Consider the following 24,849-nt stretch of genomic DNA (forward strand, 5'->3'; position numbering starts at 1 on the left):
AAAAATAGACTGAGATGAAGCCTGGTTAAATTTTAAATTGTCCAAGGAAATAATCAAATAGTCAAATAGTTGAAATATATTTTTGACATAACATTAATATAAAGATACGATAGAAATAATTATTGTAAACACTTAGTAAAGACACATAATTTTGCAGCGTAATTCAAAATTCAAACCAAAATTTTATAAAAACGAACGTCCTATAATATAAAGAATGTCATTTTCTTCAACAGAGGTTTACACATTTTCCAGTAGTCTCAATCCGAAACAACTGTAATATGAAATTTTCCCTCAGTGACGAAGTCTGGTCGCTAATCGTTACACTTCCCTTCCTTTTGCAACATAGATGCACCCTTCTGAGAATCCATTAAGCTACACAGAAGAATCTTTGTTGCAAATAGGAGGTGATTTCTTCAGGGGGGGGAAGCATTTGTTTCAAGATTCCCCGTCCTTTCAAGGCTTTTACTGCTACCAAAGCCCCTGCCTCAAAAGGTTAATGAGTTTTGAAGCATCTTGTATTTCTTTAACATTTACGCAGAAAAACATCTACTACAAGATGACTGTTTGCACCTGATACACTGCTTATATATATGCGAGTTTGAGCATCTACATCGCTATTTTCTTCAGGTACTTTAACTGCTGCAAGTTGCATATTTTCTATATAAATCAGCTTTTTGAACAATAATGTACTATGTTTTTTATTAGAATTTATTTTATGTTTAATGATCTAAGGATTGTGATTTCATGTATAAAAAAAAAAATACTTTTATTTTTTAGATTCTAACTTCTGTGGGTTTGCTGATTAAATTTAGAGCATGTTATGTCGACTGTTATGTTTAAAATTAGCTAATAGATAATATAAATCTGTTGAAACAAACAAAAGTATTGTGTTTATAATCTCATAAATTATGTAGTGCAAAATTTGGTTATCTAGAATAAAAAGGAAGGGGAAAATGTCTCATGAAACTGTGATAACTTATTTAGCATTATATTAATGTCACTAATTTTATTCTTTTTTAGAGAAGAAAACATGAAAGTTACAGATTAGTGCCCCCTACAGATGAAGAAACAACATATGAGCAAATTCTTGACATGTGTGCAAAAGAAGTAAAGGACGGTAAATAATATTCTTAAACATCCTCCCTTAATCTTTATTTATTTTTAACTATTTCTTCCTTCTCCCCCCCCTAAATGGTCAAAACCTGGTGCATAAAATTCTTTGTACAAAAGATTGTTATAATTATTGTTGTTGTTTTTTTATGCAAGGCAGATGGTCTTTTTTACTCAATAGTAATTTTGGTCAAAAGTTTTATAAATAAAAAGCATATATTTCATTCATAAATCTCTATTAAAGATAGAAATCTGGTAATCATGTAGCAATTAGTTTTTCTACAAGTATAAAAGTGCTTGTACTTTCTCTTTTTATTATCTTTCTGTGATAGAATACATTTTAAATAAGGCAACTTTTTGCAAGACTGAAGAAACAGACTGTTCATAAAGATTCTAACCATATTAGGAAGTATTTCAGTTTTGCCACTTTTCTGCCACGCAGGGTATTTTGTAGGAGGCTAAATATCATTGTAAAACAAGGAAAAACATAGTATATTATTTTCATAATGTATGCAATTATATTTAAAATATATGATAATTCATGAATATGTTTAAGTAGTTGTTTACATGCAAATTTAAAAAACAAATTAAAAAGTAAACAAAATTTAGGAAACCTGAACTTTAACCTGTAAAATTCTGTTCACATAACTTTCAAGGGCCCACCAGCGGCCAAGCGGTAAAGTCGCTGAAAACTGGTAGTTCGGTCCGAGGTTTGAATCCCGCGAACGAGCTGGCTGCATAGGTGTTTTCATGGTTTTCCCCGTGTGTAATGTGTATACAAGCAAGTTTCCCTTAGAAAGTTCTCCACGAAGGCATCCCTCCCCTTAGGCAGATAGCCCTAGTGTGCTTTGCCATAATTAAATACACCACACCACCATAACTTTCGGTTCTGTGCATAGTGTGGATTGCCAGAATTCTATTGTTTATTGAACTGGAAAGCGAGCCTAACTTGATATACAATATAAAATTCATTATTCACTCAGCTGCAACCTTCTACTTTCCTTGTGTGTTGCCCATCCACATTGGCTGTTGTGTGAAATGAATTATTCATCCAAAATCAACCATAGTGGGAAATATTTGAAAATGTATCAGCTTTAATAAATGTTAGATTTAGGGTCCAGACACTCTGGTTCTCTCTAATATCTACACTTTACGTAGTATATTTTACTCTGGAAAAAGATAAGTTAAGGTTTCTTTTAGTAATGTTTTGAAAAATGCTTTATAATACATTTAGTTACTCTATATTTTTTCTGAAAATTGAAAAATAATAAAGAAAAATTCTTTATCTAAAAAATCTGATGTGTACACCACATGACTTCCTTGTACTGAATATTAAATTATACGCATTTTTCTTGCATTTCATTTAAACTTATTGGATTGAATTAAAACTAATACTTTGTCAATAGCGCATAAACCACAATAGAATACATGCACTCTTTAAAATTCACTATATTTGTTTACTACAGCGACACTCTGTGCTAGGTTCACTTAACAACATTATATTTCGTTCATATTATAACTCAGAATGCACAAAATTTATATCATTAAAGAATTATCTAATCGTTGCCACATGTTCTATTCAAATACTATAATAAATCTAGAATGATGTATAAAAAAAAATTAAGCAAACAAAACAGAAAAGAAACAGTTTTTCACAGAAAATTCTGTATTTCTCGTTCAATTAATTCAGTTCTCACTTCGCGACAAGGCAAAAATACATAAAAACTCAAAATATCTATATTAAAAATTACGAAGTAAATCTTAAACACTTATTTTCTCGAAAAAATTCCAGAAAGAATTAAGCATGATTTAATTTGCAATAATAAAAAAAGGCATTATCTTTGTTGTTGCAAAGCTTAGTCTCTTTAGATTGGCAACAAATCTACTATTCTGCTGTTTCAAATGTAAACAAACATGTCCGCCATGTTATTTAAAAATTAGGCTTAACCACACTTAAACAGCTCTTAAATTGTTGATAATTCTACAACTATTGCTTGCAAAACCTTAACTGGAAGATAAGAACAACATAATTCAATCATTTTTAAAGCAAAAAATTCAGAATTTACAAACATATAAAAGTAAAGAAAATGAGATCACTGAGCCGGGTAACAGAGTTGATGTATATATAAATATATTTATATACATTTGCAACCAAAATAAGAGGTGCAGATCTACATGTTATAGCAGTCCTATATACAAAATTTCAACATTCCATGAAAAATTCTCTTCAGAATTCAATTTAATGCAGTTTTATAATTTTTTTGGAGGAAAAGAGCCTTTTATTCTGTCCTTACGTACAGATGTCACACAAAAACATCGTTAAGTTGCATTTGATAGTGATCATAATGGATATTTTAGTTGAAATGTGCTGCCTGTAACTTTTTGCGATTGCAATACTTCCTTTTTACTTCGTATAAGGAAGTAAAAAATCTTTAAAAAGGTTTCTAAAAAAATATCTCAGGATCCTCCAAAAAAGGAAACCCCAATGCTGATTAATTCAAGGTTTTTCAGTTAATATATTTAATGAATTTTTAATTTGATTTGAATGAGTGCAGTTGTTCAAGGATTTAAATGTCCAATCCATAGTTATAACTCTTTACATAGGAGTTATATACCCAGAAGTTTTGGATCTAAATGTGTATATGTTAAAGAAAAAAATACATCATGTATTTCTATCAAATAAATTCCCTTTATAAAGCTGTATTTAATTTTGTATAATTTTATTTTCCTATATTTTTAAATCAGTCTCTTGGAATATATTGCAACATTTTTAATGATCTGTGCAAATTTTTAGAATTTTCTAAAGCTATTGATTTTTAAAAGACATGTAGAATTTGTTACAATCATTTTGTGATCAGTTTGATTTAACTGCTATTTTACAATTAATTTTGTGTAGTTAGTTTTTCTTGTACATCAGTTTTTACTTCTTTTATAACTTAGAAAAGGAAAACATAATATTGTACCAGACTCTTTCGTATAATTACAATAGATTTTTTTTTTTTTTTTTTTTTTTTTTTTTTTTTTTTTTTTTTAGGAAAGGGGACATTTTTATCTGCTATATCAATATTTAATTGCAGAATTTGCTTGAAAAATTGTTTTTAGTATAAATAATTGCATTTTGCCATTTAGCCATGTTCTTTGTCATATAAGTTGATAAATGTACAAAGCACTGGTTTTTAGTACCAGTTTCTTATTAATTCACTGTTTTGCATTGCTACCAGTGTGTAAACATTAGTATTTAGTATCATGAATAGTTCTGTGTCCATCTCAAGGGAGATTATATGGTTATCTACATAAGATTTTAGTAGTTTTTCCATATGTTTAATTAATGTATAATCTTCCCTTTAAAATAAATAAATAAAGATTATGAAGGTGTTCTTCTCAAAAACAGATAACCTAATGTATTTGATCATAATAAAATAATTTAATCTTTTCTCAAATAACTACAAAAGTACATAATAATTGTTTAAAAAATGTTTTAAATAAAAATTTGAACTAATAGTGCACCTGAAACTTGAGGAGGTTCGGTTGCCTTAATGTCTTTTTATACCTGACTGTTTCCTTTCATGTTTCCTGAATGTTAATATACAGAAAACTTTCATTTTAGAGACAACACTATTAGGAATGCTTCTACCTTTTGTTAAAGAAAAATGCCTTTGGTCTCTTCGACATCATGATAAAGAAGTACAAGCAGCAGCTGCACTTGCATTAGCAAAATTCATGCTAATAAGGTAATTAATTATTGTATTTTTGTCACATATTAAAAACTGGTACTTTAATTGAATAATTTTAATCACATTATTTCTATTAGCTTGAATGCAGTAATAAGTATTATTAAATATTTTTAACAAATAAAATAATTCTGATAAATTTTGAACTTAAGTATACTTTTAGGGAGCCTTTTTTTCTTAATTAGCTTTTGTATATGTTTCCATTATTTAGATTAAATAACATTAGCATGCAAAATCATGAATTTTCTTTTATGCCTTAATTTTTTGAAAAAGTTGTTCAGTTTTGCATGCTAACCCACTAGTGGCTGAGTGGTAAAAGCCACTGAACAGTGGTAGTTTAATTTGGAGTTTGAGTCTTGGCGAATGAGCTGGCTGCATGAGCATTTTCAAAGTTTTCTCCACATGTAACATGGATACGAGCCAGTTTCCCTTAAAAGGTCGTCTACTGGGCATCCCTCCCTTTCCATGTAGTGCTAACTGGTGGAGTATGTAATAAATAATGATAATAATTGTGCTTGCTAAACATTAAATGAGCTTTAATTAATGCTAAAGTGAAGTCTAACATTCTCACTCCATAACTGTAACTAGTTTTTTTTTTTTTTTTTTTTTTTTTTTTTTTTTTTTTTTTTTTTAAATTTATTTAAGTATATTATTTATACTGTAATCTATTTCTGAAAAATCCAAAAAATTGACCTTATATAATTCCATCTATCCGTTTTATCAAAAATCTGTATTTGTGATGATAAAAGTATGTGTATGTTTCAAAAAGAGCAAGTCAAAAATACCTTGAACTGCAAATTTCAACATATGGATTCTTCAGGCTTTCTCCCATGTGCACCTTGAAGCAATTTTTTATGGCTATTTTGCACATATTCTCACTTGCAGAATTGCTGTTCTTACAGTTTTGGATATATCAGGAAACAACCTTAAAGGAAATGTTTTCTGAATGTAAAGTAGTTTACTGTTTTCCGATATTTTTAATTTTGGTAAATCATAAAGGACTCATTGACATTTTTTAAAGAAGAATCAGAAAATGTTCTGGGATTTTTTCTAATTCTTCTAATACAGTATGGTTTTAAGCAATGCACCAAAATATTTTGTTGTTTTACTTATCATAACTCTTCTTGAAAGTGAAAGATATCATTTGCTTCATTACTATTCTGTGCATAGGAAATTTTCACTAATTTTGATTGCTTTTTTCAGCTTATTATAGTTTGTTTCACTATTATGGCTTCCATTATTTTATTTGTCTCTGGGAAATTTATTTCTTTTTCACAATGTTAAGAATGGGTATTTTGCTAGCTTTTAATGAGCACTAAGATTGTGACCTATCATGCACAAACACTCATTTCTCAAAAACCGTTAAAAAATATTAATTAATTTATCTTGTCTAATATCCGACTTTTTATTTTAAATATGAACTTAAAAACCAAATTTTAAATACATGCACAAAACTGTATAAAAAACAAATCAAATAAATAATATATTACAGCAAAATTTTAGAAAAGAAAAAAAAAAATGTTTAAAAACCATTTAAAAGTTTTTGACATTGATAGGAAATGTAAGTTCATTAACAATTACATACATATCACAATGTATTTTCATGCTTTCATTAAGATGGTTAATTACAGTTTGTGAAAACAGGTTCCATTTCTTCCAGTATGATCTTCAAGGTAATGTTTTAATGCAAGAGGTCTGTACCTTGAACCTTAATGCAACTTTTTAAAATGGTCTGCAGTATGCAGTTTTAAAATGCTCAGGTTTTAATTTAACAAACAATTTATATTCTTAACACTGCAATTAATGTTGATGGATAACCAAGAAAAACATACAATTCATAAATATTTATTTTTAATATTTCCACAGAAATATTCATTCTGTTAAGAAAATATTTTAGAACAAACTTGAGTTTATTAGACCAAAACTGATAAACATATCTAACTAAATATGATTTAAATATCTTAGGAAAACTGGAAGTAACAGATCACAGTATAGAATAAAGAGGAAAATTGCAAATAATTCAAATTAAACTCATTGTTTTAGCCTAGAATAGATAAACACAAGAATCTTCAGAATAAATTAAATATGCTGAGAAAATCTTAAATACAAACAACAGCATTCAAAAGAAGAATGATCATTCACCACTTTAGAATTACAAGCACTCTAAAAGAAGGTCAGATGTACTTGTGGTGGCTGTTATTAACAGTTCTGACAGAATCAGATGACAGTTAATAAGTCTTCTGTAGTGAAGAAAGTCCTGGAAAATGGTCTCTACAGTAGATAGATAAATGCAGTAAACAGGAATATTTTAAATTTGTCATCAGTCATCTCATGAGAAATAGAAATTCCAGATCTTAAGTTAGAAAAAAAACATACTCAAGAAACAGTCTCTTATTAAATACCAGTAGATTGGAATATTTCTTTGCACATCACTTCACCATTAGGAATAAAATACTCCAGATCTTCTGTAGCTGGAATCAATAAAGATGTTCAGGAAAGGGACTTCATAAATCTCAATAGACAAGAAGATTTTTTTCATACATCACATAACCATCAGAAACAGGAATTCCAGGTGTTCTGTAACTGGAATCAATGAAGACACTCTGCAAATGGTCTCTTTTTAAATATAATTTGATTGAAACATTTCTTTGAACACTGCATCACCATTAGAAATTACAAGGTAACCAAAAATGCTTTTGCCGTTTTGGACAGTATGAAAGAAAAAGTCATAAAACAAATAATAATCACTGCTAATCTTCAAAGTAATCACTTTTGCCAACAAGTGGCTAGCTGTGCGTTGATATCGTGATAAAACTCAGGAGTCTTGGATGCAAAGAAGTCCATGAGGGCCTTTTCAAGGTCTGGCCAGTTGTTGAAGAATTTTCTATGAAGATGGTTGTCCAGGGAATGGAAAAGGTGGTAGTCTTTTGGTGTGAGTGGTGTATGGATGGGGTATTGTCTCCCAGCCCAGTCGCTGAATGGTGTATCTGGCTTCCTGAGCCACATGTGGCCTCGCATTGTCATGAAGGAGGAGTACATCCTTACGAGTGACCAATGCTGGCTCTTTATGCATCAGTGGCTGATGCACACATTCCAACTGCTACGAGTACAGGCCTGCCATGATGGTTTAGCCCACTGGCAGGAGCTCATGATGCATCACTTAACGACTAGTCCACTAGATACCGAGCATGATCTTGCGTGGGTGGAGAAAAGATCTGACAGTGGGAGGCACAGGGTCCCGTGGTGACAACCAATGTCTGAAACACTTGAGTGTGTCATACTGAACCCACTTTTCATCGCTGGTGAGTACTCAATCAAATATGAATGCATTGTGGTGCTGAGTAAGCAGTGACAAACAGGCATCGACACACTGTTGTTTGTTTGCATCGTACAGTGAGTGGGGTACCCACTTGCTCAGCTTGTATGCCTTTCCTATACAGTGCAAATGGATTCTGATCTTTTCATCAGGTACCTGGAAGTGTGCAGCGAGCTCACCACATGTTTGGCTACTGTCACTCTCTATGGCTGCTCTCAGGGCCTCATTGTCTAGCGCTTGTGGCTGACCACTGTGTGGTGCATCACTAAGAGCCATATCCCCTGACCTGAACTTCTGGAACCATTGTCTAGTGGTTCGTTCATTAAAGGCATCATCTCCAAAGGCCTGGCCAATTCAGTGACTTGATTCTGCTGCTGACAGGCCCACTTTAAAATCATGCAGCAAACAACTCTGAACAAGCGCCTTTGACGTGTCCATTTCAATCAGTCATTGTGTGAGTTATATTTGAAGTACTGATCTAATGCGCTTTTATACTCTTGGTCAATAACTGGACTCCCATCCTAACCACTTTGTTGCCAGGTTTGGCAATATTTTTATCTTGGGATTAACTCTTCCAATGTCATATCAGAAACGGCAAGAACTTGACAGTGAGACACTGAGTCATTCTTAAATCTCAGTAGATTGAATAATCTTTACTACATCACATGACCACTGGAAGGAGGAATTCTGGATCTTCTCAAGCTGGAACTGATGTGTTTGTTTACAGCTAATTCTTGTCTTCCTCCTTTTCCATCCTCCTATTCTAATAATATTTTCATTATTTACTTCTTTTCCCAGTTACCTATTAAAACTCATTTTTAGTGCTACCACATCTCGCATCAGCTGACACTGATTGAGAAGTATGTCACCATTTTTTTTTTTTTTTTTTTTTTTTTTTTTTTAAGGTTAATTAGAGGAGGGAAATAAAATTATGCAAAACACTTTCCCTTCTTTGGCTTGAGAGAAAGACTTTTTTTTCTACTCTTCTTTTGGACAGCAAGAGGCCAAAGACTTCAGAAAAAATAGTACCATCTGTCTGCTTACTATTTCTTTGCCAAATTCGAGGGTAATCTTAACAATAAATGGTGGTAAACATATAAGAGAGAGCTTTATTTCAAAGCATCTGCTTATACATTCCACCTGCAATATGTTTCTTCCTTCCCCCAGATACCCCAATTTCAGAATTACAACAATGAAACATAAAGAAGCCTTTCCTTACAAAACAATATCCATCTATGTATCAAGCCCCCACAGGCTTTGAAAAGATTTGACTCATTCAAATGACATGTAATATCCTCTTTTTCTCTATGTAAAGCTAAACCGAACATATTTTTTCATAAACTATTTTATCCCGAATTTGATCTTTATATCTGTTTTTCTCCAGCGCCTTTGAATCTATCGACATTAAAATTACTAACCTTTCTTCTCAAGGAATCAAAATTAGAACATATAGAACTATTTGATCTATTGAACTGAAAACATGGTTGAAGGATCTAAACTTCCCACATAATTCATTTAGAATTATTGATAGCTATCTTCAAAACAGGAGGATCGCCTACAAATATGATGGAATTAACATTGGCAAGAATTACTATAAAGGAGTGTCCCACGACTCAAAATAATGACCAATTATGTGGAATATAATTGCGGACACCACACTCGACTTTTTGGCAAAACCTCAACAAATACAGGTCTGTTACAATGATTTTATTCTTATAATAAACAGAGGGAGCAGAACTACTATAGAAAAGAAGGTGCACCTTGCATTAAGCTTACTAACACAATGGACACTTACACTTAAGTATAAGCTTAAGTTCAGCATTTCCAAAACAGCTGATCATGTTCCTCAAAACCCAAGAAAATAGTATCCAGCCACCAAGAATCAAATGACAGGGAGTTCCTTTCATATGCCAAAATGCTTTAAAGTATTTAGAGTTTATGCTGGTCAGCTTTTTTGGTCACCTAATTGTGAAATTTAGAAATATAAAAGTTCTGAAGAAAAATGGATGCATGCTTTCAGTCATTTCATAGAAAAAATATTTTATTGCACAGTCTGGTTCAAATAATTTAATACATTTTCAATAAGTCGGACATATCAGCTCTAGCCAAAAGAGTATTTTCAATAATGAATATCATGTGGTCTGAAGTAAAAGAATGGCTGAATTAAAAGCTTATTAACCTGAAAAATTAACTGTGAATTATATTGCTGTGAGTTTTTCAATACCATTAAAAATAGCAAAGAATTTTTATGAAAAGCTTATACTAGTGGTAAATACTAATAATAGCTTTTCAATAATGAAATTAAAAATTTCTTTTAACTTAACCACCACCAACTTCTTTTTTTAGCCCAAAGGGCTACAGTCAAAAGTCATTAATCCGGACTCGTCGGGACTTTGGCGATTCCGGATTATAGATCATCAGTTTAAATCTGGTAAAATGGCATGCAGAAATTATAAAATTAAAAATGTGAAACCGTAATTTACGAAATAAAGAACAATTATGATCTAAAGTGTATCAAAATTTACAAAAAAGAAAAGCTTAATATTTATTTGTTTACTTTACTAAACATTTCTTTCAATGTAAGTTGTTTAAGTTGCTTCGTTTTTTATGTGATAATACATTCTCTTTAATTCTATAAACAGGCATAATTTCTTGTTCAGTTACAAAGTTCCGCTGTTCAAGTCCTATAATTGCTGTGTCAAGAATACCGACTAATTTGTCAATCGAAATTTTTTCGTTTTCAATAACCTCTGTCACTTTCTTCGCTATCGGAAGCGAATTATAATGACGAGGCATTTGATTTAAATCATATCAAAGACAGAGTACATCGAAATGAAATACTACATTTAGTAAGCAATTATAAGCCAAATAAAATAAAAACATCTGCCCTGAAGATAAGGATAGTGCTGGCAGATCAACTTCCAATTCATTGCGCGCGCCGCAGCGTTAAAAATAAACAAAGTTTAGATAAACAAAGGATATGCCTTTATTCATTTTTTGCAGCAATTCCACTTTTTGTTTAATGGACTCCGAAACATTCTTTCGCTTTCTAGATCCGTTGCATATTAGTAAATCAGAAATTCTATTTGACATAATCGAAAGTTCAAGCTTACTTTTATAAAATTGCTCTAACAGTCTGCAAAAAATAATAAGCCGGATCCAATTCGAAGATTAAGGAATAACGCAATCTGCAACATTAACAGAAATAGATAATTAGATAATTTTAGCTTAGCTTATTCCGTCCGTTATACATTAAACGCGCATTCATAAACATATTTTGCGCACACGCAAATTCGCAGCCGTAAAGGTCTTACGCTTGACGCATGCGCAGAAAGTTTGTAGCTTTGAGGTCCGGATTATAGATCATTCCAGATTATGGGTGTCCGAATTAACGACTTTTGACTGTATTCATTTCTATTTGGCATTTTGCATCGATTCACTATAAACAGCGATTCACTTTTCAAATTGTTGCCACCAAATATTATCACCTTGTGTTATATTTAAAGAAATTAAATGATGAAGAATCTGCATAAATGTATGTATGTTTCTTGCAGTGTGATAAAACAATGGTACCTAGAGCCATCAAATTTTGAATAACATACATCTCTACCCGAATATGGGCATCTGGAAGCCCTTATTTGGAATTTGTTTTATTATCGAGTTCACGTTTCATAACACTTTAACAAATTTTTTATTAAACTCGACGATTTCAAAGCGAGCAATGGCAAAACTCTACGCGGAGGAGAGGGGGAAAAACATTTTTATCTCCAGTGCAGGAGACTGTGTTTCGGAAATTCTAAAGATATGCTAGTTTTAAAATTTTGTGATATTGCTGTTGAATTGAATTTTATAGTTTAAGTGCAAAGAACATTTAATAAATAATGGTAACACATAAAAGGTTTAAAAAAAGTTCCTTTCAGCATAATTTAAAATCTGAAAGTCTTCAGATCTTTTACCCTAGTAGTTTCACTTTTTGTGGTGAGTCATATTTCAAAACTGTCCCGGTTTAAACAAAAAATGTTATGATAAGCCTATGTATATATATCTGCTCTCTCAATGTAAAATACTTAATTGATAATGATCATGACAGCTTTTTTAGTAGCAGAAAAAAGAAAATTTGAAATGATGGTATTAGAAGTCATTATTTCATTGCTAGTTGTGTGCCATCTTTAAATCTTTCAAATTAAAACCATATTTAACAATAATGCAAACAGTAGCGCTTATTAACCACTTGCTTGTTTTGCCCATAAGCTGTATGGGCACTGCAGGCCTTTACTATTTTGCCCATATCTTTTCTATTTTTAATATCAAACTAGTCACATGGTTAGCAGTAGATGTCCACTAGGTGAAAGTGTGCTTTTGTTTCATGTCTTTTACATGACTCAGTGAATATTTACCCTTCAGTCTACATCTTTTTGCGTGTATTTTACTGTTCACTAGATAACTTTATTGATGTACAAGTAATTAAAACTGTTTTTTACTAATAACTAATGGTTGATTCAGAATGTATGCAGCTTGCGATTCAAACTGTAATTTGAAATTACTAATAATAAATTATAATTTGGAAGACTGTGAAATATCTGTAAACGAGTCTGGGAGTAGTGAATATTCTGTAGATCAGCGATCTCCAAACTATTTTGATCACATACCTCTAAGACAAAAATAATTATAAATTGTACCCCATATAATATAATGCAATGTAATGTAATGTAATATGTATGCTCTGTTAAGTCATAGTTATATTGTTGAGTTTCTCAGACACAGTGACCAATGAAAGAATCTAGTGCTTGTCTGATACATGATTATACACTCGCAAGCATTCAGTCACGTGCCTGTTTCTTTGGCATATCCTTAAGTTTCACTTTGCATACCCCACGTTGGAGACCATTGCTTTAGATGATGTTGATACCAGTATAAAAAACATTGCAATAAAGATTCAAGTTTAGTCTTGATTGGATTTTATCATTTGACTGATTGAAGGGTATGCAACAGTAGAAGATTAAGAAAAAGCCTTCCTGGATGTTTACCAGCTGTATTAAGTGTATCAGAAAGACTTTTTGAAGAGGTAATTTTACCTATGGGGAGGGGAGGGAACTAAGATGGTGTTATGCGTCTTCAACCGAAGAAAAATATCAACAGCAAATGAATTAGAAAAAAGACTTATTATTTTTTCTGGACTGTGTCGCTCACCTTGTTTTTGAGATATATCACAATAAATCAGATCTTTTTTGGGGGGGTGAGTAAATATAATTGTATTTTTTGTCTATGCAACCATAAATGTAACTTCTCTGTTAGGCAGTCATGTGGGGTTGAAGACAACTTTCAGAGAAAATATTATTTTATTTGCTGTAAAAATGTTGTTCTAAATGCTTCAAAATATTACAATTTTTAATTTTAATAGCATTTTCGTATTTACAACTGTAAAATGAACAAAAAAATATGAAATTTTTTTGGATCGAATTCAGGGGAAAAAAATCAAAAGTGGTTAATAAATATTTCCCACTGCTAACAAGAATGTTAATAAAATGTTTGCCTTTTGATCAATGGTTTAGTTTTTATTTACAAGTAATCATTTACTTTTCAGTATTCCCATAAAAGTCAGGTAAAGAAAAGCAATAGTATAAAGACTTTTCTGGGGGGGGGAATTTCTTTCGAAAAGTTGTTTTTTACACTACAAGAATATGTCAACTAGCAAAAAGATGAAATTTTTTCTTTTCATACATGCTATATGTGCATATCCAGTAAATCAGCATATAACCAAAGCAACAGTTAATTTTATGCCACTTATATTACAGCTGAGCAAACTAGATTTTCTATCATATTGTAGTTGGGGTGCACTGACATGATATAACGCATTGTGTTTCTTCCTGAGCACTGGAAAAAATTTAAGGTCCACTAATTGACCACCATTGATTTAATATATTTTCAGTAGCTAATTAAAAAGATAAACCTCATTAAAAGTATATACAGTCAAAAGCCTTTAATCCGGACTTGTCGGGACTTCGGCGATTCCGGATTATAGATCATCAGTTTAAATCTGGTAAGATGGCATGCAGTGATTTTTATTTGTTTACTTTATTAAACCTTTCAATGTAAGTTGTTTAAGTTGCTTCGTTTTATGTGCTAATACTTTCTCTTTAATTCTATAAACAGACAAAATTTCTTGTTCAGTTACAAAGTTCCGCTGTTGAAGTCCTATAATTGCTGTGTTGAGAATACTGACTAATTTGTCAATCGAAATTTTTTCGTTTTCAATAACCTCTCTGTCACTTTCTTCACTATCAGAAGCAGTACATCAAAACATGCTTTCGCTTTGTAGATGCTTTGGCAGCTCCAGGATCGGAAACTCTTTTTGACATAATCGAAAGTTCAAGCTTACTTTTTATAAAATTGCTCTAACAGTCTGCAAAAAATAATAAGCCGAATTCAATTAGAAGATCAAGGAACAACGCAATCTGCAGCATTAACTGAAATAGATAATTAGATAATTTTAGCCTAGTTTAAACCGTTCGTTATACATTAAAAATCATTGAGCATTTATTTCTGCCAACTGAATATATGGTTTTCTAGTTTTACAGAACTGTAACAGGCATGCAAATCAATTTGCCTTGGAAAATTCACCGTGCAGGCATCTCTTTTAAAACAGATTAAGTGAGGATTTATAATAAACAACTACATGTTTTAATCTGTTAACAATTTGTAAAACTAGAGTATTAAAACATGTTGTCAGGCAATTTTTTTAATTAAATTTGAATAATCTGGCACATATTTTAGTTATTTTCCATTTCTGTAGTTATTTTTGGTTTGGTACATACCACTAAAATAAATCAGTTAACTATGATAAATTGTAAAAAGAATGCTTTAATTACAATATAGCATTTGTCATAAAATTTATCAGAACTATACCATGTAAGTATGGGTTTACTTTTATTAGCTATCATTAACTTTTTCTGTTCTTCATTTTAGTGAACAAGTATGTCAAGAAAACATGCAGCTGTTTGCTACAATTACAGAAAAATCACCAGAATCTTATGTTAGAGCTAATATGGTCATTGCTATGGGGGATCTGTGTACGTCTTATCCAAATATTGTTGAACCATGGACATCACAGATATATCAAAGGTTTGTAAATAAAATGTGTTATTACTAATGCAGTATAAAATATTATGTTGGTAATGACTATTTCCACTTTTACAGTCAATGAAAATGCAGTGAAAGCTTGATAGTCTAGCATGACTGAGACTTCAGCAGTAATCAGATTATCAAACTGTATATCTATGTTAAGTGATTTTGTAAACTTTATTTAATGTATTGTAAAAACAAAAAGAAATTTTATATAAAACTATGCATATGTATATATTTATGCTAATTCTACAGATATATTTGATAAAAAAAAAGTGTCTGAATTAAAATAACATGTTGGATAACAATTATTGAAGGTGCTAAGGCAACAGAAATCATCGTAATATTCATAAACTTGTAGAACAAGGTTTCAAAGATTTAAGTATAGAAACAAACTTCTTTAACTGCAGAAGTGCAAATGACAAAGAGAAGAGTCTGTTTAGACAATAACAATAAGAGAAAGGAAGTCAAGCTGTTGGTGCCATCAATAAATAAAAAATGAAAATAACCATGAAATAATTTCTAAAGATGGATTGTTATTGGGATCATTAAATAGAACTGGAAGGTTTTTATAAATGTGAAATGCTTCTGGAAATCGTCGACAGAAGATGCTTTTTTGAATAATTATGGCTGCAAAAAAAAATTTTAATGTGGTTTTTCTCGCAATCATGTTGGGCAACAGAAGATTTTTGTGTGTCTTTTTTCTTAACATATGCCTGAAATTTTACAGCTGTCTTAGCTTGACTGTTGTAAATTCATTGGTAAGGAAACCTGTATATACCTCAGAAGTTCAAATCCAGAATGGGTCTTTAAGTTTGGAATTGCAGATTTTATTGGCAGTAGAATAAATGACACAAAAGTTGAGTTTCTGAAAAATGTGTGCAGCTTTATAGCTAACTGATGAAAAGAAAGTAGTAACAGCATAATTCTTATTATTTCCTAAAATGAAAGAATGCTTTAAACCAGGAATTCTCAACTGCAGATCCAGCAGACTAGAACTCGTTTGCAGAAAAAATTTGACTAGTCCTTGGAGATTTTTTACCTGTTTGTATTAGAAATATTTTCTTATTTAGAAAATAATAAAATTTTATTTGATATATTTATGTTAATGCCATAATCTTAGAATCTAGAACCCATAATTTTGTCGTTGAAAGTTGACAACACTGGAGTATACTGACATTTGTCACTGGTTGTGACTTGCTCTTTTATGTATATATACTTTCACTTGAATGGAATGCTGATCAGCAGAGAAAGGGTTGCAATAATTCTACTATGCAGAAAAGTAAATTGTACCCATGTGCAGTCACGAAATGTGGCAAACATTCCGGAGAACATTCAGAAGTATCTTCCTTTCAGAACACTTTGCTTCCGTACATTTTAAAGCCAATGCATTTACAATGTTGAGCTTCCCAGATGCTAGTTTTATATACTGAATATTTCAGTTGAAGTTGAATTGTAAAGTGTGTATTAATAGTTGGCAGTGAACCGTGTTAACAGGTTTTGCCAAATAAGTTTATTGATAATTTTTAATACTTATACAGACACTCAGAAAAAATTGTCAATATCATGTACTGTGAACAAGGCATACTACTGAATTTTTTTTAATACCAGTTCAATGTCTCAGAAAATGACAGCAAAGCAAAACTTCAGTATCCATCAAAAAAAGAAAGAAAAGAAAAAACATATTTGCCAGGCACTATAACCATGAATATTTAAAACATGCACTTATTCTCTGGCCCAAATCTACAGATGAAGATGTACTCTCCATCTGCATCATTTTGAAGCTTTTTTAAATGATGCTGTGAAACAAAAAATGTTATGACGTTTGAAGTGTAAACATGCCTAGCTAGAAAATAAACTGTGTGCATATTTTAGAAGAAAACATTACTAAAATGCTAATGCCAAATATCATTTATCACTGGGGAAAATTTAATAAAATAATAAATTTTTAATAATAATTTTTTCACAAATTTTACTAATCTGTGGGCCGAAAAAAAAAGGGTTGAGAAACGCTGGTTTAAACAATTCTCATCTCAACACATCAAAAAAACACTCTTTTGTTGCAAGTTTAATTCATTTAAAATATCATGTATTGTATTTAAATAAAATGGCAGTTTACTAAAATTTTGAAATTTCCTATTGATAGCCGTAACCTGGAATTAAAAAAATTCTGTTTCTAAAAACTTCAATACTTACATATTAGTGCAACCACTTTGATGCAGTTTGGCAAATTTTAAGGAAAAAAATTATAAGTGAAAAAAAAAAATATTATATACAAACTTTATATATTAATTAGATATTTAACTGAAAAATCAATTAACAAATTTACTTGCTTTTTTGTGTGTGTTCTCATGGAAATTTCTTGGGGGCTGCTTTAAGTATATATTCAAAGCTACTTTTTAAGCAATTGTGTAGCAAAATACTGTTTTTCTGCAGATGTTTTGCTGTGATTTCTTCTGTAGGCAAATCCCAAAAGCCCATATTTTAAAATTAAGATAAGTATCACAGTTTTGCTAAAAGAATGGTTCGAATGTAGCAAAAAGAATGCTTGCAAAATTGGCAGCATTGCTTGCTAAAGCCAAAAACATATGTGCATTATTGCCAGACATTCAACCATTCTGAAAACCTGGAAACTTCGACTAAGGTGATTATGTTAATATGTATGTACTAAAAATTCATTGTGCTTATTTGTTTTCACTTAGATTAAGAGACCCTGAATCATGTGTAAGGGAAGCGGCTATCATCACTCTCACTCATCTCATTCTTTATGATTTTGTTCGTGTTAAAAGTCTTATAAGTGAAGCAGCTAAATGTATAGCTGATTCAGATGCAGGCGTTTCTTCTGTGGCTATGTATTTATTTGAAGAGTTGTCAAAGAAGGTATGAAAATTATTTTTGCCTAAAATCTTTTCATAGTACTGTTTTCTATGTGCTTAGGTTTCATGATATTTTATATTATTATTTAGGGAAATGTCATCTATAACATAATTCCTGATATCATAAGCTCATTAAGTGATCCCAAATCTGGTTTTAGTGAAGAGAGCTTTCAGATTGTTATGAAGTAAGAATTTTGTAATGTATTGATGAAATTTTAAATACCTTTTATGGTTAAAAGTGCATGACAAAAGATGGTATAATTACTGTATTATTTTCATTGGATATTTTTATTATTTCTAGGCATATATTACAGTATATTGAGAAAGAAAAACTTGTTGAAGGTCTTGTTGAGAAACTGTGCTGTCGTTTTACAGACTCTAGGTAGTATTCCTCATTCTTAAGTGGTTTATGAATAACAATAAAAGCCTGACTATACATCATCCGGTTAACTGGAAAGCTCAAGTCATCAGAATATTTTAAAACTTTAAAAACATCCCTTTTTGTGAAAGAAAAAAATCAAGCAAATGATAGGCTTGCAAAGCCATGATGTGCCATATATAGGACTACTCAGAGCCTTACTTATATAATATTTAAAAGTGTATAATGAGTAAAATTACACTGATTTCTTACAGAATGTATTGATTGCACCTTCCACCATATTGAGGTTCCAGGAATCCATATTTAGACTGACATTCATAATTTATTTAGTTGAATGTCAAATCCATCAAAGCAGTGTTAATGTATCAAAGATTTAAGCACTCTGTTTATTTTTAAATCTGTATGTATGTATAAAATAACAATACTTTTGATTTCTATTAAGTGCCTTTTGAGAAAATGTCTTACATTTATTTAAGAAATTCTCATAATTGGCTAAGATATTTGATGTATTTAAAGCACAGGGAAATGCATCGGCTTTTATGTCTGAAATGATCCTCCTCTCTCCCTTAAAAAAAGACTTTCGTAGTTTTAAAGGTTGCCTTTTAAGATTCAAGTTGATAAGAAATCAGGTAACTCTTTAGAATTTTAATCAGAAATTTCTTTTCATGCATCTGGCTTTCCTACCACAAATTTCACTTTTTACATGGTCAGTGATATGGAATTTTCACAGCTTTTACTATGCATCTAGTTATGCATATAATTATTTGTTGTATAAATAGTAATAAAAGGTAATAAGGTAAAATTCATTCATGAACAAAAAATTTTGCTAGTTAGTATGGTCAAACAGCAAAATTTTATTCATAAAGGTAATTTTTATGATCCAGAAAGTCAGCAGAATTTTAAGTATTGTAAGGTCAATTTACTCTGATACTTATTTTATTGCCAAAGAAAGTCTGAACACTTTGAATTTATTTGTAATTTTAGTACATAACTTATTAATATAGGTAAATTCACAGATGTTTGGTCATGAGTCTCTTATTTCAAAATAAAAATTTTTAATAACTTTTTATTTCATGCATAGTAAATATTTGTGTTCCTTAATTTGTAAATTATATGTTAATGTTTTTCACATTTATATTATTTTTGTTTTAATTAAGATAATTAATTTTAAAATACAATACAACATTAGTTTTTTAACTTATAACTTGAAGTAATATTTTTTCCCAGTTAACAAATTCAAAGCTAGCATCTGCCTGATTTGAATTTCTTTGTTGTACTTAGTTTCACAATTTTAAAAACTACATCTTGCTGTTTTGGAATCTGAAATTTTGCTTTTGTGTTATATTTTTTTAGTAATGCAAGTTCTTTTAATTATTCTTTTATTTTTCTATTATTAATGCAGAAAATGCATGGGATGATTCAGGAGGAAATATTTCTTCTATAGCAATACTCAAGAAGTACTCATAACAGTAAAAACTGTGCTGAATGATCTAGTCTCATGGATTTATAGAAAATTACTTTCATATTACATTAATTTCTTTACACATTAGCATTTATTTTATTATTGCATAAATATATCCTATTTAATGGTATAATTATGTGTTAAAGTGTCTCTCTCTCTCTCTTTTTTTTTTTTTTTTTTTTTTTTTTTAAGTAAACCTGATATTTTAGAATTTTCATTAACTCTTTTTTTATCATTAAAGAAATTCAAACAATTTAACAACCAATTCTGAGTGCATTAGCTATACTAATGACAAAGCAATAAAATGCCTGGATAAATATTCTAATTTAATTGTAGCAGTCAGCTTGCATAAATATTATGCAGATGTTCTACCACACTAATGTAAATTATTTTAATTCCATCACTGGTTTACACATAACTCTAAGATATGGCTCTGAGACTGCAGTAGGTTATTGTAGAATGTAGAAAAAAGTCAGCTATGGGAGGCTACAGAAAATTATTTTTAGTTAATGAAGTGCAGTAGTTAATTGCTTTGCACTATTGTAAATTTTATTCCCTTTTGTATAGAGAGAGATAGATAGATATTTTTGTGAAAATAAGATTCATTTAATGTTGTTTTCTTAAATATATTGCATTGAAAATAATAATATTGCATTAACATTGTTTTTGAAATTAAGATTAAATTTGTTTAAGTGACTTTTCTTCCATCTGTAACAAAGTAAGAAATGCACATATAGAAATTCAAATACTAAATATCAGTACAGCTATGAATTTATTACTGATTTCATTAATATTAAGCTTTTCAGAATTTAATATAAATTATATGTATGAAAACAATTTGTTACTTTCTGATTATCTATACCTACTTTGAAAAGTCATGAATTTGGAGATGATTTTGAACTTTCTTTTGTGATTTGGGGAGAGAAATATTTGTTTGGATATCCTTACATCCCCTTCTGTGATGCAGCTCTTTGTACCTACATTTTTACATTCTTCTTTTTCCGTAGAATAAACACATGCTTCTCAGAAGTCAATACAGTCAAAAGTCTTTAATCCAGACGTCCATAATCTGGACCTCAAACTACAAACGCATAGTGCATTGATGCATGCGCATAAAACCTTTACACATGCACATAATACATTTACGCATGCGCGTTTAATGTATAACGGGCGGTATAAGCTAAGCTAAAATTACCTAATTATATATTTCAGTTAATGTTGCAGATTGCATTGTTCCTTAATCTTCTAATTGGATCAGGCTTATTAATTTTCGCAGACTGTTAAAACAATTTTATAAAAGTAAGCTTGAACTTTCGATTACATCAAAAAGAATTTTTGATTCTGGAGCTGCCAAATGATCTACAAAGCGAAAGCATGTTTCGATGCCCATCAAACAAAAAGTGGAATCGCTGCAAAATATGAATAAAGGCATATCCTTTGTTTCTCTAACCATTCCAAAATCTGTTTATCAATTTCACGCTGCTCTGCGGGGGGGGGGGGTCGTCACGCAATGAACTGGAAGTTGATCTGTCAGCACTATCCTTATCTTCAGGGCAGATGTTTTTATTTCATTTGGCTTATAATTCCTTACTAAATGTAGTATTTCACCTCGATGTACTCTGTCTTTGATATGATTTAAATCAAATTCCTCATCATTATAAATATGAATACACATCAAATAGTTTTCTGGTTGCAATTTTCTAATTTCGACTATGCATAATGTATGCTTTACACATGCGCGCATTGAAAGAAATGTTTAATAAAGTAAACAAAAAAATACTAAGCTTTATATATATATATATATATATATAAATTTTAATACTCTTTAGATCATAATTGCTCTTTATTTCATAAATTACGGTTTCATATTTTTAATTTTATAATTTCTGCATGCCATCTTACCAGATTTAAACTGATGATCTATAATCCGAAATCGCCGAAGTCCTGACGTGTCCGGATTAAAGACTTTTGACTGTATACTGACCAATATTTGTGTTTAAAGATAATCCCAATTCTCCTTTACTGAATTTCACTGACATATAGTCTTTTGTTTAGCCATAAATGAAATGAACAACTGCTGTAAATGAGATATGGCTATCTTTAAAATAGTTTTTGATTCACATTCTAATACTTTGCTTGCGATTTTTCATTTTACATTTCCGGTTGTGTAAGAAGTATGACTTCATTCTCTAGAAGAAATTCAATGGTTTCTTTTTTGTCAGTGGCAAACTCCATGGTCTCATTACAATTCATTATTACCAAAACAAATGTACACTGTGGGGGAAAAAAGTGGGGGGGGCAGTTCTTTATCTTCCATTCTACTAGGCCAATTGACAAAATTCAAATTGCGTTTTTCATGTCTCAAAAGCGCGACTTAGGATATATAAATATAGTATTGTTCTAACATACCATTTTTCCCCATATTTCGATTCTACGACTGAAATTATGCGTAGATATTAAATTTTGTGAAATTTACGGAGAAATTAAAAAATTTATCTTGGCTTAATTTTTTTCAGTTTTTGCCAAAAATGGCCTTTTTTGCCACTTGGCGAACTTCTTAATATGTGGCGACCTAATTTTCCTTTCCCTTCCATTATGCAGTAGTGGAAAAAAGGGCACCTCATTCCTATCTTTTTGCCCATTGTGTATGAGCTGAAAGATAGTCACATCATTTCTTCTTCCAAATAATTTTAGCAAAGTGCCTAAACAACATTTGACATTTTAACGCTTTCAACAAATATGCCAAATTTCAAAATGCTCTAATATATAAATTCACATATATCTTCAAAAATTTTGAATAAAAAGACTGTAATTTTTTGCAGGTATGCTTAGAAATGCATCTACTATAAGATGACTGTAAAAATTTTATAGATTATAATTAAAAATTTTTTAAATAAATCATAAAAAATGGGTGAATTTTATTTGGAATAAACCTAAATTTCGAAATGTGAAAGGAAGAATCAAATAAGATTAATAAAAAAGGACAGATTAATAAATATATACCAAACTCAATTAACATTGAGGAGCTAATTATTTAAAAACTACTCGTGCGATTTTTACAAAACTTGGTAGTTTGGCGTAATATGAGTCGTAAAATCAAAATATGGAAAAAGATTGGTATGTTGTTTCAGAAAAAGACCGATTTTGTGTCAAAATACCTATATTAGAACAATGCTATATATAAATCTAATACATATCCTAAGTCGCACTTTCGAGAAATGGAAAACACAAGTTGAATTTTGTCGATCGGCTCAGTAGAACAGGAGTTATAGAACTCCCCCCCCCCCCCCCCCCCCGCATTGTACTCATTGCAAAAAAAAAAAAAAAAAAAAAAAAAAAAAAATACTAAATCAACAAATAGCCATCAAATTCCTAGTGTGAATATGTGTGTACTACACATAATTGAGTCGCCACATAAACACTGTTTGGTGATATGATGCCTAGTCTCATCAATACGTTTTGCAACTTTTCGGTGGGGATGCAGATAATCTGAAATTATCATCTATTGTTTATGTTTTTTGTGGTATAATGAAAGTTAAAGTAAATTATGTTTTATTGCATTCTTCTTCTTCTTCTTCTTCTTTTTTTTTTTTTTTTTTTTTTTTGTCTGTCTTGAAATTTGTAAACCTTTCTCAGTAATTTTAATGTTAAATTCTTGATTTTCTATTTCAGTACGGAGGTTCAACTTCATGAACTGACATTTTGCTTGAGCATTCTAACACTAAATGACAAGTGTTATACAAAACTAATGGAATTCAAAACTCTATTAAAGGAAAGAATGAGTGATCCTGTTATTATGAAGTATATAACAAACATCAGTGCTAATGCGAAAAAGAATGATGCTAAAACAGCAACAGAGCTTGAAATATTTCGCAAAGAACTGGGAATATGAGCTTATGTTCTCATTGTATATCTTATCTACAGATCTGTGTTTGCAATGTATACCTTGTAAGTTGACTTATTGTATATATGACCCCAAACAAATTTTGGTGTGATGTAATATTCATGTGTTATGAACCAGGTATGTAAATGAAATTTTATTAAATTTACCTGTATTTTTATCCAAAAAATGGTTAGTAAATGCTTTAATTTATATTTAAGGATAGATTTAATTGTATTTTAAGAATAGAAAAAAGTATTTTTTATCAGTACTTTTGTGTGTGTGTAGTTCTTTAATGTATATTTAATTTGTGTGTTCTTTTGCTAATCATTCATTGCAGTATTTTAAAATAAAAAAATATATATTTTCTCTTTCTTTTAAGGAGTAATTTTTTTGTCATTTCATACATTTAGAATATAGTAAAACTATAAATATTTGCATGATTAGGTTGTATTTTTTTATATGAGTCAAACTCATATTTACTGTAATGGACAAGAAGGAATTTTTATTATTATTTGCAATTTTTCTTTCAGTAAAAAACACATAATTAAAATAATGGTATTTCTGTGAAACAAAATACATAGTGGAATTAAGTAGTGAAATTGTTTTTATTAACCTAAATGTCCAACCTAATTTTACTTCAAGTAAATTAATGAAATTAATATTTGTTTATATACACTCTGAAAACTAAATATGTAATTTAGATTGAATGTTATTATAGTAAATTAAACTGTGAAATAGTTTTTAATCTGCATAAAACAAAATTATAACCTATTCCTATTGAAATAAAATTACACCTATAAATTATTTCTATTGATGTAAAATAATAAAACAATAGGGCATATTCAATGTTATTTATATATTAAATAAATAATTCATTAAATTTTAAATTTTTTTTATTACTAAGCATGTTTAGTTTGTATTAAATTTTCAGTTGGTATTAAATTTATAATTAAAACAGGGGGAAATCCTT

The 24,849-nt window shown here is 30.2% G+C and overlaps 1 protein-coding gene across 2 annotated transcripts in view; it reads left to right on the top strand.

Moving 5' to 3' along the window:
• The window catches only part of Cap-D2 (CAP-D2 condensin subunit), a 209,003-nt gene extending 184,752 nt beyond the window's left edge, over positions 1-24,251 (top strand). For both annotated transcript variants that reach the window (XM_085820101.1, XM_085820100.1), the window contains exons 21-27: positions 1,021-1,117; positions 4,718-4,841; positions 15,124-15,279; positions 17,982-18,159; positions 18,246-18,340; positions 18,457-18,537; positions 23,669-24,251. In XM_085820101.1, coding sequence (XP_085676227.1) covers positions 1,021-1,117; positions 4,718-4,841; positions 15,124-15,279; positions 17,982-18,159; positions 18,246-18,340; positions 18,457-18,537; positions 23,669-23,888 — 951 coding nt within the window. In that variant the 3' untranslated portion in view covers positions 23,889-24,251. The remainder of the gene's footprint in view (positions 1-1,020; positions 1,118-4,717; positions 4,842-15,123; positions 15,280-17,981; positions 18,160-18,245; positions 18,341-18,456; positions 18,538-23,668) is intronic.
• Positions 24,252-24,849: the final 598 nt, after the last annotated feature.

Source organism: Stegodyphus dumicola, chromosome 7 (genome assembly GCF_044657685.1).
Source record: "Stegodyphus dumicola isolate Sdum_Otavi_A_Nest chromosome 7, ASM4465768v1".
Classification (NCBI taxonomy): domain Eukaryota; kingdom Metazoa; phylum Arthropoda; class Arachnida; order Araneae; family Eresidae; genus Stegodyphus; species Stegodyphus dumicola.